This window comes from Somniosus microcephalus, chromosome 5 (assembly GCF_052327205.1).
Source record: "Somniosus microcephalus isolate GS21.2 chromosome 5, FLI_Smic_1.0, whole genome shotgun sequence".
Classification (NCBI taxonomy): Eukaryota; Metazoa; Chordata; class Chondrichthyes; order Squaliformes; family Somniosidae; genus Somniosus; species Somniosus microcephalus.
This window is the reverse complement of record NC_140991.1, coordinates 199,300,804-199,319,200: the sequence shown is the minus strand read 5'-3', so window position 1 is coordinate 199,319,200 and position 18,397 is coordinate 199,300,804. Positions and strand designations below refer to the sequence as shown.

At 43.4% G+C, this 18,397-nt stretch overlaps 1 protein-coding gene across 11 annotated transcripts in view; it reads left to right on the top strand.

Annotated features, from left to right (window-relative positions):
* The window catches only part of nek10 (NIMA-related kinase 10), a 470,337-nt gene that overhangs the window by 131,991 nt on the left and 319,949 nt on the right, over positions 1–18,397 (top strand). For all 11 annotated transcript variants that reach the window (XR_015078459.1, XM_085988547.1, XM_085988546.1 and 8 more), the window contains exons 7-8: positions 8,353–8,394; positions 8,493–8,571. Coding sequence is in view for 10 of the 11 variants with exons in the window: in XM_085988547.1 (XP_085844673.1) it covers positions 8,353–8,394; positions 8,493–8,571 (121 nt within the window). In the remaining variant the exon portion in view is untranslated. The remainder of the gene's footprint in view (positions 1–8,352; positions 8,395–8,492; positions 8,572–18,397) is intronic.

Genomic DNA, 18,397 nt, shown 5'->3' with positions numbered 1-18,397 from the left:
AACTAGATCGCCTGCTAAGGGACAAAGTAATAGAACCAGTGAAATTTTCAGACTGGGTGGCACCAATAGTCCCGGTATTGAAGCCCGACGGTAACGTAAGGGTGTGTGGTGACTATAAGTTAACAGTGAACAGAGTATCATCACTGGAACAATACCCCATTCCGAGAATGGAGGACATGTTAACATCGCTCGCTGGGGGAGAAAGATTCAGCAAACTGGACATGAGTCATGCGTATCAGCAGATATTGCTAGATGAAGAATCAAAAAAGTTTGTCACGGTGAACGCGCACAAGGGGCTGTTCACGTATGCCAGGTTACCATTTTGTGTCAGTTCTAGCCCAGCAATATTCCAACGGACTATGGAGGGCATTCTGCAGGGCATTCCAAAGGTGGCCGTGTACTTAGATGATATTCTGCTAACAGGAAGTGACGATCAGGATCACTTAAAAACACTGGACAAAGTGCTACAGCGGCTGGAAGAGGCGGGGCTACGCCTGAAACGGAGTAAGTGTAGTTTCATGGAGAAGGAAGTTACATTCCTGGGACATCGGGTGGATGCCACAGGCCTCCATCCATTACCAGGGAAAGTGCGGGCAGTGCAGGATGCACCGGCACCCACCTCAGTGACTGAACTGAAAGCTTATCTAGGGCTCCTGAATTATTATAACCGGTTTCTTCCAAACTTATCGATGTTGCTGGCACCCCTGCACAAACTGCTGAGAAAGGAAGAGCTATGGCGTTGGGGGCCAGAGCAAGCGAAAGCGTTTCAGCAGTCAAAGGAGCTACTTCAGTCCAGCAGGGTGTTAGTGCATTACGACGAGAAGAAGGAGCTGATAATGTCCTGCGACGCATCACCCTATGGAGTGGGGGCAGTGTTGGCCCACCGCATGCCAGATGGAGCGGAAAGGCCCATCGGGTTTGTTTCACGCACGCTCACAACTGCGGAAAAGAACTATTCACAGCTTGATAAAGAGGGGTTGGCCATTATATTTGGAGTGAAGAAATTCCATAAGTACATATATGGGAGGAAGTTTGCAATCAGTACTGACCACAAGCCTCTTATTAGCTTACTGAATGAGATGAAAGCGGTGCCTCAAATGGCATCACAGAGAATAATGAGATGGGCAGTAATACTAAGAGCCTATGAATATGTGATCACGTACAGAGCCGACAAGGAAAACGGGAACGCGGATGCTCTCAGCCGCCTGCCCCTCTCAAAATCTCCTCGCAGTACTTCCCCTGAGGAGCACGTCCTGATGCTGGATCAGGAGATCAGTCCCCTGATGACTTCAGCGCAAATCCAGGGCTGGACAGCCAAGGACCCCGTTCTGTCAAGGGTCCGTGAGTATGTGTTGAAAGGCTGGCCAGATCACCGTGAGGGACCGGAGTTCGCGCCGTACAGAGAGAGACAGCACGAGCTCAGTGTTCAAGATGGATGTGTGCTATGGGGAGCACGCATCATAGTCTCAGAGCGGGGACGCTCTACTTTGATGGAACCGTTGCATCAATCGCACCCAGGAATGACTAGAATGAGAGGACTGGCTAGGAGCTACCTGTGGTGGCCTAACTTGGATGCTGAAATTGAGTCAAAGGTAAAGCCATGCACTATATGTCAGGAACAGAGGAAAGCACCTGCCGGGGCACCACTCCATCCCTGGGAGTGGCCCAGCAAACCCTGGAGGAGAATTCACATAGACTATGCAGGACCTTTTATGGGCAAAATGTTTTTGGTGCTGGTTGACGCTCACTCAAAGTGGATCGACGTTTATCCAGTGAGCTCTGCAACGACTGATGCCACACTGAATTGTCTTAGGAATAGCTTCAGCACGCATGGTATTCCAGAAATGATTGTATCCGACAATGCACAGTGTTTTGTTAGTGAAGGGAGCAAAGAATTCATGGTAAGGAATGGAATCACACATGACACCTCGGCTCCATATCACCCAGCCTCAAATGGGTTAGCCGAGCGAGCCGTGCAGACTTTTAAGGAGCTCATGAGGAAGAGCTCATGTGACACCCTGGAGACCAAGCTCAATAGAGCCTTGTTTAGTTATCGTATAACACCCCAAGCTACCACGGGGCTTTCTCCGGCTGAGTTGATGATGGGGAGAAAGTTGCGGTGCACGTTAGACCTGATACACCCAGATCTCAAAAGCAAGGTTGAGACAAAACAAACAAACCAAAAAGCGTACCATGACAAACATACTAAAGCTCGCCATTTCGCCATAGGGGACTCTGTGTACACCCGGAACTTCGGTTATGGACCTAAATGGATACCAGGACTAATCCAGGACATTACAGGACCTGTGTCATACTCCGTGTTACTAGAGGATGGTCGAGGGGTTTGTCGGCATGTGGATCAGCTTTTCAGCCGGCAGCAGGGGAACTGCCTCAGATGGAACAAAGGGCAGTAGAGGAGGCTGTTCCAGGACCCAGCACGGCTTATAAGGTGCCAGTGGACACTGGTACTGCCAGGCCACAGCGGGACAGAGTAAAACCAACATCAGAGACTACTCCAATCTCAAGTGCGAATGAATCTGAGAATCCACTACAAGTGGAATTAAGACGTTCACAAAGGATTCGCAAGCAACCAGAAAGACTTATACAAACCTGTTAAATTAGTCCGGGGTTAACCATGGTTAGAGCATACTGGTTAATTAAAACGTAGTACCTAGTAAGGGTTATTGTTTAAGAATTGCATATGGCAATCTTAAGGGGGGAGGAGTGTAGTAACCTGGGAGGTTATGAGTAACCTGATCCACCAGGTGGTGCTGTGACAATTGCTCTCCTGAGTTAAGTCTGATCTGTACTGGTTGTACTCTTTGTTTTTGCTGCCTCATGGCAGAAGCTTTTATGTGCAAGTGTTGATTAAACCATGTTACGGAGTTAACCTGTGTCTGTCTCCATCTATGGCCAGCTCAAGATACCACAACAAGGCCATGTTCTAAGCATTTCGACAGAAGGAGGAGGGTACTGTTGGAGTTGGCTTTCCCTACCCCCTCTCTGCCAATCACACCTCCCCAGAGGTCTGTGGATGATTGTCCACACTGCTGTCTGCCTTTAGGCACACTGACCTAGAGTTTCCTCCCCATTTGCAATCAGATATACTCGTAACCTGGGTGTAAACAAATTACGTAGCTTAAAAGATCGCAGAATTTTGGGTGTGAATTACATGCGCAACTACAATACGCACAAATCTCCTCAATCTGTTACGTCTGTCCATCAAAACCTCCATCCAAACAAATCTCCGCCCACAAAACTAGCTATGCACCAACTCTCAAATGTGAGTATCCTACAATTACGCTTGTTCAGAGGGGTCTCTCAACATTGTGACCTGATTCAGGTGCAGCAGGAAACAATCATTTTAGTTTCTTATAATTACAGTACAATTTTTTGAGCACTTAAAAAAAAATTATCCTCACTTGAGATCTGCTCTGTCATAGAGTTATACAGCACAGAAAGAGGCCCATCGTGTCTGCACCGTCCATCAACCCCTGTCCAGTCTAATCCCATTTTCCAGCATTTGGTCCATAGCCTTGTATGCAATGGCATTTCAAGTGCTCATCCAAATGCTTCTTGAATGTTGTGAGGGTTCCTGCCTCTACCACCCTTTCAGGCAGTGAGTTCCAAATTCCAACCACCCTCTGGGTGAAAAAGTTCCTCCTCAAATCCCCTCTAAACCTCCTGCCCCTTACCTTGAATCTATGCCCCCTTGTTATTGACCCCCCTACTAAGAGGAAAAGTTCCTCTTTCTCTACCCTATCTATGCCCCTCAGCATTTTGTACACCTCAACCAGGTCCCCCCTCAGCCTTCTTTGCTCCAAGGAAAACAACCCCAGCCTGTTTAGTCTTTCTTCATAGCTGAGGCGCTCCATCCCAGGTAACATCCTGGTGAATCTTCTCTGCACCCTCTCCAAAGCAATCACATCCTTCCTATAGTGAGGCGACCAGAACTGCACACAGTACTCCAGCTGTGGCCTCACCAGCGTTTTGTACAGCTCCATCATAAACTCCCTGCTCTTATATTCTATGCCTCGGCTAATGAAGGCAAGTATCCCATATGCCTTTTTAACCACCTTATCTACCTGTTCCGCTGCCTTCAGGGACCTATGTACATGTACACCAAGGTCCCTCTGACCCTCTGTACTTCCTAGGGTCCTACCACTCATTGTGTATTCCCTTGCCTTATTTGTCCGTCCAAAATGCATCACCTCGCACTTTTCAGGGTTAAATTCCATTTGCCACTTTTCCGCCCTTCTGACCAACCCATTTATATCGTCCTGTAGCCTGAGGCTTTCCTCCTCGCAATTTACCACCCCACCAATTTTCGTGTCATCTGCGAACTTACTGATCATACCTTTTACATTCTCATCCAAATCATTTATGTAGATCACAAACAGCAAGGGACCCAGCACCGATCCCTGAGGTACCCCACTGGACACAGGCTTCCAGTCACAAAAGCAACCTTCGACCATCACCTCCTGCCACTCAGCCAGTTTAGGATCCAACGCGCCAAGGCACCCTGGATCCCATGGGCTCTTACCTTCTTGACCAGTCTCCTATGCGGGACTTTGTCAAAAGCTTTACTGAAATCCATGTAAACCACATCCACAGCATTTCCCTCATCCACACACCTAGTCACCCCCTCGAAAAATTCAATCAGATTGGTCAGACATGATTTACCCTTGACAAAGCCATGCTGACTATCCCCGATTAATCCTTGCCTCTCCAAGTGGAGACTAATTTTGTCCCTCAGAATTTTTTCCAATAATTTCCCTACCACAGATGTTAGGCTCACTGGCCTGTAATTACCTGGTTTATCCCTGCTACCCTTCTTGAATAATGGTACTACGTTAGCTGTTCTCCAGTCCTCTGGTACATCCCCTGTGGCCAGAGAGGTTCTGAAAATTTGTGTCAGAGCCCCTGCAATCTCCTCCTTTGCCTCACACAACAGCCTGGGATACATCTCGTCTGGGCCTGGGGATTTATCCACTTTTTGGCCTGCTAAAACCGCTAGTACCTCCTCCCTCTCGATGCTAATATGTTCAAGTATGTCACAGTCCCCTTGCCCGATTTCTATGTCTACATCATCTTTCTCCATAGTGAACACAGATGCAAAAAATTCATTTAAAACCCCGCCTACATCATCTGGCTCTACACACAGATTGCCACTTTGGTCCCTAATGGTCCCTACCCTTTCCCTGGTTATCCTCTTGCCCTTAATATACTTATAAAACATCTTAGGATTTTCCTTTATTTTGCTCGCCAGTGTTATTTCATAGCCCCTCCTCGCCCTCCTAATTTCTTTTTTAAGTATGCCCCTGCACTTTTTATACTCCTCTAGGGCTTCCTCCGTCTTTAGTCTTTTGCAACTGCCAAAAGCCCCCCTTTTTTTCCTAATGCATTTTTGTATATCCCTTGTCATCCAAGGTTCCCTTTGCTTGTTGGTCCCACCCTTGACCTTTACAGGAACATGTTGGCGTTGTACTCTCTCTATTTCCCTTCTGAAAGTCTCCCACTGCTTTGATGTGGATTTTCCTATAAGTAGCTGCTCCCAGTCCACTTTGGCCAGATCCTGCCTTATCATATTAAAATCGGCCTTCCTCCAATTTAGAACCCTTATTTCCGGGCCGTCTTTGTCTTTTTCCATGACCACCTTAAATCTCACCGAATTATGGTCACTGTCGCCAAAATGCTCTCCTACTGACACTTCCACCACTTGCCCGGCTACATTCCCTAGAATTAGGTCCAGTACCGCCCCCTCTCTTGTAGGACTTTCTACATGTTGGCTCAAAAAGCTCTCCTGGATGCACTTTAAGAATTCTGCACCCTCTAAGCCTTTCACACTCTGACTATCCCAATTAATATTGGGGAAGTTGAAATCCCCCACTATTATTACCCTATTATTTTCGCACTTCTCTGAGATTTGCCTACATATCTGTTCCTCTATCTCCCCCTGACTGTTTGGGGGCCTATAGTACACTCCCAGCTAAGTGCTTGCCCCCTTTTTGTTTTTAAGTTCTACCCATATGGCCTCATTAGAGGAACCCGCTAATATATCATCCCTCCTTACAGCAGTAATTGATTCCTTAATTAATATTGCAACACCCCCTCCCCTTTTACACCCCCCTCTGTCTCGCCTGAAGATTCTATACCCTGGAATATTGAGCTGCCAGTCCTGACCCTCCCTCAACCATGTCTCCGTGATAGCAACAATATCGTACTCCCCTGTGTTCAACAACAACTTCAGTTCATCCACCTTATTTGCAAGACTCCTTGCATTAAAATAAATGCCTTCCAGCCTGGCCATGTTCCCTTTTTCCTTCACATATTTGCTCTGCCTTCCCAGCTGACTTGTTTTTTCCTCCGTATTTGGCTGTAAATCACCCCCTACTATAGTTCCACTCTGTATCCCATCCCCCTGCCAAGTTAGTTTAAACCCCCCCCAGCAGTGCTAGCAAACCTCCCCGCAAGGATATTGGTCCCCCTCTGGTTCAGGTGTAAACCGTCCGACTTGTACAAGTCCCACCTTTCCCAGAAGCAGACCCAGTGATCCAGGAAACTAAAGCCCTCCCTCCTGCACCATCCCTTTAGCCACGCATTCATCTGTTCTATCTTCCTATTCCTATACTCACTAGCACGTGGCACCGGGAGTAATCCAGCGATTACAACCTTTGAGGTCCTGCTCTTTAATCTTCCACCTAGCTCCCTAAATTCTTCCTGCAGGACCTCATCCCTCTTTTTACCTATGTCGTTGGTACCAATGTGGACCACGACCTCTGGCTGTTCACCCTCCCCCTCCAGAATGCCCTGCAGCCGCTCAGTGACATCCTTGACCCTGGCACCAGGGAGGCAACAAACCATCCTGGATTCACGTCTACGGCCACAGAAACGCCTATCTGTTCCCCTTACTATAGAATCCCCTACCACTATTGCTCTCCCACTCTTTTTCCTCCCTTCCTGGGCAGCAGGAGCACCCCCAGTGCCAGGAAGTTGGCTGCTGCTGCCTTCCCCTGGTGAGTCATCCCCCTCAACAGTATCCAAATCGGTATACCTGTGTTTTCTGTTTCTTTGGATGGATTTTTATGGTAGACGTATGGCACAGTAAAAATTGAAAAGCTTCTCCTATTGCAGGTTCCTAAACATGCCATGCATGGATGATGGTTAAATGAGTTGAAATTTTCATATTTCAAGAAGAACTATATGTTGTAGGTTTGGCACTTTTGTTGGGCTCCAATCATTTACGCTGATTTACGCCCATTTTAAGTTTAGGCGTACTCTAATGATATTGGGAGGATACTTGGGCACAACGTGACATCAGTTAAATGGGCACAACATTGGGCAAATTTTACCACTTCAACTTCCAGGTTGTGCCCAAGGAGGAAATTTCAATCCATTTTGAGCTTGAATGACCTTCCATCAATGACTTTCCATCTTTCAAAGAATTAGGAGTGGGGCTGTTCGCTGATTATTTTACAGTGTTCAGCTCCTATCTTGAAGCAACCAATGTTGGCCTCCAATAGAACTTAGTGTGAAGGTTGAACTACATGCAAACAATTGGAAAGACAAGCCTGTGCTAGTTAATCTGACATTCTTCAGCTTCTCTCACTTGATGCGCACAGAATTAACTCAAAAATAACTGTAGTGGCGCTTCTTACTCTTACAATAACATCGTTATTTTAAGGAGGGAATTGCAGAGCATAGGAACTAGACAGCTGTAGGCACGGCCACCAATGGTGGGGCGAAGGGAGGGGGGGATGCACAAGAGGCCAGTCAGAGAAAAGCAGAGTTCTTAGGGTTGTAGGACGTTAGAGATAGAGTGGGGTGAGGACAAGAAATAAACATTTGATGCATCTATTCATCACCCACTTAAGCATTAGTTTTTGCCCATTGTATTTTGTTACAGGGTCCTATTGCCTTAGAGCCGCCTTTCTTTTACAAACAGTAGTCCTTGCTCAATCCAAGTTCCAAACACCTTTTAATGCACATAACACAAAGCAAGATCGCACAATACAACTTTTAGCTCTTCAACTCCCAGCCTCTCTCAACCCTTACTTCTCCTGAACCTCCCCTTTTATGTTCACCTGCCTGGGGCAAGCCTCCTCCGACTCCAGGTGCAATTATCTTTAAAGGTGAGCTTCATAAATGGGCCTTACCCTTACTCGGGGATCAGAGCCCTCATCCGTACCAGCCCTCAATCACCCTGCCACAGTTTTTAATATCAACCATTACACTTTGTAAACGTACTGTGAATTTAGATGTGACTGAGATTTGTCTCACCCAGTCCAACCAGCTGTGTCGCCTAAGTTAACTGAGTGAACATTCACATGTTGGTGTTCATTTTTATTTCAGAAAATTTTCAATGAACTTGGCGGGGTTGAGAGCTTAGCACAGGTATGTCTTCATATTTAATAACATTCCACTTTAAATCTATTCACAGTTTGTTATTTTTCAAATGTTTTGTATCATTGTATCTTTTTCTTGCTGTGTAGTATATGGAAACAGTGGCACATGGCTATCTTGGATATGGAGGGCAACAGTTTGTTGTTGACAGATTGGTCACTGTTACATGTAAGTTAAATTCCTTTAACTGCAAGTGAATAATGAAACATCAAAGGGCTCAATTATTTAATATTTGTGATTTTTTTCCCCTTATTTTTCGTATTTAGAGCATCAGATCGGCTCATTGGTAGAAAATCTTATCTCTGAGTCAGAAAGTTATGGATGCAAGTCCCACTCCAGGACTTCAGCACATAGCTAGGCTGACAATTGAGTGCAGTACTAACGGATTGTTGCATTGTCTGAGGTGCTGTGCCGTCTTTTGGATTTGATGTTAAACTAAGGTCCTGTCTGCCTGTTCAGGTGGATGTAAAAGATCACTGGCATGTGGTTACACTATTGGACTAGCAACCCAGAGGTTGTGAGTTCATAATCTACAATTTCAAGTTTGGGAATTGAATTCAATAAATCTGGTAATTTGTGGGCTGGCACCGGATAAAACGACCATGAAAACTGCCAGATTGTTGTTAAAACCTCAGCTGATTCACCAATGTCCTTATGGAAAGAAACTTGCCTATATGTGACTGCAGCCTCACACAATGTGATTAAGTTTTAATGCCCTCTGGGCAACTAGGGATGGGCAATAAATACTGCCTTGCCACAATGCAAGGACAATTTTTTTAAAACTTTTTGACAAAAAGTAGCGAATTCTCCTGAATTCCTGGCTAACATTCATCGTTCAACCAACAAGACCATTACACATTAACTGGGCATTCATCACACTGGGCATTCATCACACTGCTATTTGTGGGACCTTGCTGTGCATAAATTGGCTGATGCATTTGCCTATGCAACAACACTGATTAAATTTCAAAGTAATTTGTTGGCTGTGAAGCTCTTTGGGACATCCTAAGAATGCGAAAAGCACTTCAAGCCTTTATTTTGTTATATTTTTATTCATTGATCCTATTTATGCCATTTACATTTGCATAGGGGGATGGTTTCTTGCAAAAGCAAAATACTGCAGATGCTGGAAATCTTAAATAAAAACAGAAAATGCTGGAAATACTCAGCAGGTCAGGCAGCATCTTTGGAGAGAAAAAATGAGTTAACGTTTCAGGTCGATGACCTTTCGTCAGAACTGGAAAAAGTTAGAGAATTAACAAATTTTAAGCAAGTGCAGGGGCAGGAAAAGGGGGCAGGGGAGGAAAGAACAAAAGAGAAGGTCTGTGATAGGATGGAAGGCAGGAGAGATTCAATGACAAAAGGTATGATAGTACAAAGCAAAAGGAGATGGTAATGGGACAAGTAAAGAAACAAAAGATGGGTCTAGAAGAAGTGTAAATGAGTATAGCAGAATCATCAACAGCTGCCATCTGAAAAAATAGGGGATGGGGTTATGGTCTGAAATTGGTGAACACGATGTTGAGTCCAGAAGGCTGTAAAATGCCTAATAGAAAGGAAAGGTGCTGTTCCTTGAGCTTACATTGAGCTTCGTTGGAGCAGTGTAAGGCTGAGGACAGAGAGATCAGAGTGGGAGTGGAGAGGAGAATTAAAGCCACAGGCGACTGGAAGCTCGGGGTCACGCTTGCGGACTGAACGGAGGTGTTCCGCAAAGCGATCACCCAATCTGCACTTGGTCTCCCCAATTTAGAGGAGACTGCATCGTGAGCAGTGAATACAGTATACTAAATTGCACGAAGTACAAGTAAATCGCTGTTTCATCTGGAAGAAGTGTTTGGGGCCCTGGATGGTGGGAAGGGAGGAGGTAAAAGGGCAGGTGTTGCATCTCCTGTGGTTGCAAGGGAAGGTGCCGTGGGAAGGGGAGTGGATGTTGGGTGTGATAGAGGAGTGGACCAGGGTGTCACGGAGGGGAGCGGTCCCTTCGGATTGCTGAAAGGGGAGGGGATGGGAAGATGTGTTTGGTGGTGGGATCATGCTGGAAGTGGTGGAAATGGTGGAGAATGATCCATTGAATGTGGAGGCTGGTGGGTTGAAAGGTAATGACAAGGGGAACCCTATCGTTTTTTTGGGTGGGAGGGGAAGGGGTGAGAGCAGAAGTGCGGGAAATAGAACGGACACGGTTAAGGGCTGTGTCAACCACGGTAGAGGGGAATCCTCGGTTGAGGAAAAAGGAAGACATGTCGGAAGCACTGGTATGGAAGGTGGCATCGTCAGAACAGATGTGATGGAGACAGAGAAACTGGGAGAATGGAATAGAGTCCTTACAGAAAGTGGGGTGGGAGGAAGTGTAGTCAAGGTAGCTGTGGGAGTCAGTGGGCTAATAGTGGATGTTTGTCGATAGCCTACCCCCAGAAATGGAGACAGAGAAGTCGAGGAAGGGAAGGGAAGAGTCGGAGATGGACCATGTGAAGGTGAAGGAAGGGTGGAAATTGGAAGCAAAGTGAATGAAATTTTCTAGTTCAGGGCGAGAGCAGGAAACACCCCGATACAGTCATCAATGTACTGGAAAAAGAGGTGAGGGAGGGGACCTGAGTACGATTGGAACAAAGAATATTCCACATATCCCACGAAAAGGCAGGCATAGCTAGGACCCGTGCGGGTGCCCATAGCCACACCTCTTTCTTACAAGTCTGGTTTGTTGCAAACTTTATGGAATTAAGGTAATAACACAAACTTTATGCTAAAACAAACAGGGAAGTGTGTTCCCATACAAAATGTTGTCTGCACCAATTTTTAAATATTAGCAATTTGGTTGGTAAATTGTACTGTTTAAATTATTTTTAATTTTTAAAAATATTTGTGCCAGACTTCTTCATAGGAACAAGAGTAGGCCATTTAGACCCTCAAGCCTGTTCCGCCATTCAATGAGATCATGGCTGATATGCGACCTAACTCCATATACCTGCCTTTGCCCCATATCCCTTAATACCTTTGGTTAACAAAAATCTTTCAACCTCAGATTTAAAATTAACAATTGATCTAGCATCAATTGCTGTTTGCGGAAGAGAGTTCCAAACTTCTACCTCCCTTTGTGTGTGTAGGAGTGTTTCCTAATTTCACTCCTGAAAGGTCTGGCTCTAATTTTTAGACAATGCCCCCTAGTCCTAGAATCCAGCGGAAATAGTTTCTCTCTATCTACCCTATCTGTTCCCCTTAATATCTTGAAAACTTCGATCAAATCACCCTTAACCTTCTAAATTCTAGGGAATACAACTCTAATTTGTGTAACATCTCTTCGTAACTTAACCCTTGAAGTCCGGGTATCATTCTGGAAACTTCTTATGGTGTGGTGCCCAGAACTGCTCACAGTACTCCAGGTGTGGTCTAACCAGGGTTTTGTACAGCTGCAGCATAACTTCTAGCCCCTTGTATTCTAGTCCTCTAGATATAAAGGCCAGCATTCCATTAGCCTTTTTGATTATTTTCTGTATCTGTTCATGACAACTTAACGATCTGTGAACCTGGAACCCATAAGTCTCTTTGGATCTCCACTGTTTTTAGCTTTTCACCATTTAGAAAGTACCCTGTTCTATCCTTTTTAGGTCCAAAGTGGATGACCTCACATTTACCTACATTGGACAAAACTGTGGCAAATGGATTTCAATCACTTAACCTGTCCATATCACTTTGTATTGTTATGCTTTCATCTACACTGCCCACAGTGCCACCTATCTTTGTGTCATCGGCCAATTTGATATATGACTTCCTATGCCATCATCTAAGTCGTTAATGAATGCAGTGACTAGTTGAGGCCTCAACACAGATCCCTGCGGGACACCACTAGTCACATCCTGCCAATTTGAGTACATACCTATTATCCCTACTCTGTCTCCTGCTACTCAGCCAATTTCCTAACCAGGTCAATAATTTGCCCTCAATTCCATGGGCTTCTACCTTAGTTAACAGTCTCTTATGTGAGACTTTATCAAATACCTTCTGGAAGTCCACATAAATCACATCCATAGACATCCCCCTGTCCACTACTTAAGTCATCCTCTGTTCTGAGGGACTGCCTAAGAAGAAGACTTTAGTCACCTCCTCAAAAAATTCATGTTTGTCAGGCATGACCTACCTTTCACAAATCCATGCTGGCTCTCTCAGATCAACTGAAAATTGTTGAGGTGTTCAGTCACCCTATCCTTCATTATAGACTCTAGCAATTTCCCAACAACAGATGTTAGGCTAACTAGTCTAATTCCCTGGTTCCCTCTCTTGCCATTCTTAAATAGCAGAGTGACATGCGCAGTTTTCCAATCTAAAGGAACGGTTCCTGAATCGAGGGAACTTTGGAAGATTATAGTTAAGGCAATGTGTACACCTACTTCCTTTAAAATCTTGGGATGGAAACCATCTTGTCCTGGGGATTTGTCACTCCTTAGTGGCATTATTTTCTTCATTAGTATTATTTTACTTACATTAATTTTATTGAGTCTCTGTCATTGATTCAACATTAGTTTCCTTGGGATTTCTGGCATGCTATCCTCTTCTACTGTAAATGCTGATGTAAAGTAATTATTCAACATGAGCGCCATTTGCTTATTATCATTGACAATATTACAGCTTTCAGTTTTCAAGGGGCCAACATTGCTCCTGACTACCCTCTTTTTCCTAATATAATTGTAAAAACTCTGAGTTTCTTTTCATACTCCCTTTTTGTGGCTCTTACTATCTGTTTTGTGACCCTTTGCTGTTCTTTGTATCTTTCACATTTGCCATTTTTTGCATTTTTGTATGCTTTTTCATTTAGTTTTATGCTGTCCCTTAATTCTTTAGTCGTCCATGGCTGGGTTTTTTTTGGCAAGTAAAGCTCTTGCCCCTCAGGGGTATTAACTAGCTCTGTATCACCTTAAATTCTTTTTTGAACATCTCCCACTGATCTTCTGTCGTTTTACCCATTAACAGATTTGCCCAGTTTACTGTGGACAGTCTCTGTCTCATTCCATTGAAGTCGGCCTTACCCAAATCTATGTTCTTAGTAGCTGTTTCGCGTTTCTCCCTTTCAAACGCTACGTTGAACTCGATCATGTCATGATCGCTATTGGATAAATGTTCACGTACAGTTAGGCTGTTAACAAAATCTGGCTCATTACTCATTACTAAGTCTAATATGGCAAGCCCCCTCCTTGTTGCCTCTCGAACATATTGTTGTAGAAAACTATCCCAGACACACACAAGAAATTCACTACCTTTCTGACAGGTGCTAGTCTGCTTATCCCAATCTATATGAAAGTTAAAATCCCCTATTAAAACCACTCTGCCTTTACTACAAGCTTGTTTAATCTCTGCATTTATACAATCTGGCACTTCACAGCTGCTACCAGGGGGCCTGTACATAACTCCCATTACAGTCTTAAATCCTTTCCTATTTCTTAATTCTACTTCAGAGCTCAGGCTAAGCTATCTACTGACTTCTCATTATATTCAGTTTGTATATTCTGTTTCTTAAATTAAGTTTGAAATTTGGAGATTTTAAACATGAAGTGCCTAGTCCTACTTAGCAGGAATATAGTTTTCTCTGGTGATTAAGCAATAATCAGAATGGGTCATAAGCAGCCAACTCACAAAACTTTGTTTCTAATTTTGCCTGCAGTTTGTGCATTTAAAAATAGGGTTTGCATTTTACTTAAAAATAAGACACAGCAGAATTCTCACCTGCAAGTCACAGCATCAGATCTTCTCTGGAAATCCATTGCACCATCACCCTGCATATATCCGAACAAAGTGTGATATATGGCGTGTGGATAAATGCAGAATGTGTGATGCATATATCTATATAATTAAAAGGATTCCACATGTCTTTGGGAAAATGTTTTGTGTATTTGCATGGAAGCTAAGCATGCTGATTTATCAAATTTCATGTGAAGCACATTCAGTAAGTTTCACCCTCACAAAAAATCAACCAATATATGAGAACTGTTTCACTATCTCTTGAAAAATCCTCATTGACATAAAGGGAACCAATTACATCTCAGATAAAGAAAAGTTCCAAGTTATTTGAACAGTTACGCAGATTCTTTGCCTACCTCACAATATACCCCTGAAAATGTTATATGTATAATGGTGGTCCATGTTGGTACCAGTGACCTGGGGAGGACAAGGGAGGAGGTCCTGCTAAGGGAATATCAGAAATTACATATACTGTACATCACTGAAACAAGCCATTCGGACCAGTCCATGCCTCCTCCTGTCTTTCCTCATCTATCAGCATAACCCTCTAATCCCTTCTCCCTCATAGGCTTATCTAGCCTCCCCTTAAATCCATCGACAGGAAACTTTGGTTTATCCGGAGGTTGTATGGCCGGAAAATTTGCTCTAACGGCAGAAATCAGCAGCCGTTTTAGTTAGTTTTTTTTTCTTCTCCTAGCATTCTGTTAACAGGCAGGCTCTGGAAAGCGTCTTTGGAGCTTCGCAACAGCTTCAGAGACGCTTCAAGGTACGGGCCGAGTGTTTACGCGCTGTTGCTGAGCAACAGTGTTTGTTGTCAAATACGGAGATTTTCATCTCCGTATGCTTCAACGTTGACTTTGCATGTCCGGCACTTTTGATAGATCGGCAACACGCCGGTCCCGTCGGTGCCGGATATCAGAACTTTTCCTGTATATTGGCCCATATTTTGTGGCCCCTATGGGTGCATGCAAGATGCATACACGCCCGTAAGGCCTGCTTTTACCAGCGTAAGAGTTTAAATTAACATTAAACTATTTTTTTTCAATCATTGAAAAATTAAAAACCTGTACAATAAGGTAAGGTTATTTTTAATCCCTTTAAAACATTTAAGTTTATTTTTCAAAAAATTTAATTTTTGTTTTAAATATTTAATTAAATGGCATTTAATTCATTTTAAATATGTAATTTTTTTTTATTTATTTGATGTGTACATGTATTTTTGGGGGTATTTCCATTCGTGCTTATGGGGATTCCATACATACGGAATCCCCATAAGCATGAATGGGCACCCCCTTCTTTCATTCGTTGGGCCAGCCAACGTGATCCCAGGGGTGCTTGCGAACCGCCTGCGCCCCTGGGGTATGTGGGCTTCTATACATGTCTATGCATAGAGGCCCAGGAGCGCGTGTCTCTGTGGATCTAGGACCATGTGGTGATTATTCCTTGATTAGTAAAAGTATTATGATTCGTTGTTTGTTAACTGCCTTGGGATATGTGTTGTAATCTCATTGGTAGTTGATGATCACATGATGTGTTGTGGCTACCTTAAATTCAGTCCTTTTCTAGTCTTAGTTGGGACTGGATGTAGAAAGATATGCTGCTAATTTTAAAGTTAATAAAGCCTAACTTTGGAAGGCAAATCTATTCTTTATTTCAATTTATTAACTTTATGTTAGAATGGAGCGATATCTTCAACCAGAACGATTCAAGGCTGACCCCAATTCTGCTGGAGTGGATGATAAATGGAAACATTGGTATTGTACATTTAAAAACTTTTTGGGCGTGTTGGATCAAGAGGCTTTAAATAAGCTGAATATGCTGATCAACTACATTGACCCGGATGTATATAAATATATTTTGCACTGTAAAACTTATGAAGAGGCTATTTCTACATTGGAAAAGATTTTTGTTAAACCAAAGAATGAGGTATTCGCACATCATCTTTTATCTGCCCGTAGGCAGCAGGTGGGAGAATCTTTGGATACTTATTTACAAGCACTTCGGTGCCTTAGTGTTGACTGTAATTATAAGGCTGTGACGGCTGAAGAACATAAGGACGAATCGGTACGGGATGCTTTTATTAATGGATTACTGTCTAGATCAATTCGTCAGCGGTTGTTAGAAAATAAGACTCTGGATCTTAAAAGTGCTTTTGAGCAAGCTTCTACATTGGATGTGGCTCAGAGAAGTTCGGATTCTTATGCTCTTTTTAATCGGCCTGCGACTATGGTTTCGGCAGTTTCGGATGAAAAGGAATTATGTGGACTTAATGGGAGTGGTTTACTAGATTTTGAAACAGTTTCTACTTCGGCGGCCGTTGCCTCTAGGATTCAGAAGTGTTATTTTTGTGGGAATATCCGGCACCCTCGTCTGAAGTGTCCTGCTCGGGAGGCTGTGTGTAGTAAATGTGGCAAGAGAGGTCATTATGCACGCGTGTGCAAATCATCAGGTTCAATTACCTTCCCTTCTTCTGGTGTGGGAGGGTCTTCCTCCACTACCTCTTCTGTGACTATTCAGCCTTTAGATAGGGCATTTATTGCATCAATTTCTGCTGCATTTGCTCATGGCCTAAACAAAGCTATAGTTACGGCTCAAGTTAATGGGTTGGAAGTGAAGGCCCTTATAGATACGGGCAGTACTGAGAGTTTTATAAGTCTTCAGTTTGCGAAGGAAAAGCATTTGAAAATTTCGCCTGTTACGTATCAGGTGTGTATGGCTCAGACGACCCTTATTTCACAAATAGCTGGTTGTTGCTATCTGTTTTGCCTAATCTCTGTGCGGATATTTTGATTGGACATGATGTGCTTCAGTTACACGAGTCTCGTAGTCTTTCATTTGGAGGGACTAAGCCACCTTTATCTATTTGTGGATTAACCTCTTTATCTATTCCTCCATTATCACTTTTTTCTAATTTGATGTCGGATTGTAAGCCAATTGCTACCAAGTCAAGAAGATATAGTAGTCAGGATAGAGAATTTATTAATTCTGAAGTTCAACGTCTCTTATTGGAAGGAATCATTGAACCTAGTTGTTCGCCTTGGCGAGCACAGGTAGTTGTCACGACTAATGAGAGACACAAGAAACGAATGGTGATAGACTATTCCCAAACTATTAATAGGTATACTCAATTAGACGCGTACCCTTTGCCTAAGATTGATGAGCTTATCAATAAAGTATCTCAGTATAAAGTTTTTAGCACTATTGATTTAAAGAGTGCTTATCATCAGATTCCTATTGTTAAGAAGGATCAACCATATACGGCCTTTGAGGCTGGTGGAAAGCTGTATCAGTTTTGCCGAATACCATTTGGTGTTACTAATGGTGTTGCTTGTTTTCAACGGGCAATGGATGCTTTTATAAGTGATAACTCCCTCTCTGACACCTTTTCATACTTAGATGACATCACAGTGTGTGGCAAATCAAGGGTGGAGCATGATTCTAATTTAAAAAGATTCCTTCAAGCTGCGGAAAAAGTTGGTTTTACTTTTAACAAAGAGAAATGTGTCTTTTCGACTACTGAGGTAAATCTATTGGGGTATATTATTTCGGGAAATAAGATTAAACCAGATCCAGAACGTCTGCGACCATTGATCGATTTACCTTGTCCTACTAATTCTAAGGCTTTGCAACGAGTTGTTGGACTGTTTTCTTATTATTCTAATTGGATTGCAAATTTTTCACGGAAGATCCGGCCTCTTATTCGGGTTACGACATATCCTCTATCATGGGAGGCCAGGACATGTTTTGAGAATTTTAAAAAGGATATTTTAGGAGCAGTTGTGCATTCCATTGATGAGCAGGTTCCCTTTGTGATTGAGACGGATGCTTCGGATTTTGCAATTGGGGCTACTTTGAACCAAAATGGAAGACCTGTGGCCTTTTTCTCACGTACTTTGAATAATAGTGAAAAAAGACATTCCTCAATAGAAAAAGAGGCATACGCAATAGTAGAAGCATTGCGTAAATGGAGATATTATTTATCGGGGCGACATTTCACGCTGGTAACTGACCAAAAATCTGTGTCCTTTATGTTTGATGTTAAACATTTTGGAAAGATTAAAAATGATAAAATAATGAGATGGAGGATTGAGTTGGCATGTTACCATTTTGACATAGTTTATCGTCCGGGGAAGGATAATGTTGCTGCTGATGCACTGTCAAGGGCTTATTGTTCGGTGATTCACGGAGATACGCTTATTAATCTTCACTGCCTTATGTCATCCTGGGGTTACGAGGATGATACATTTTGTACGCAGTAAGAACTTGC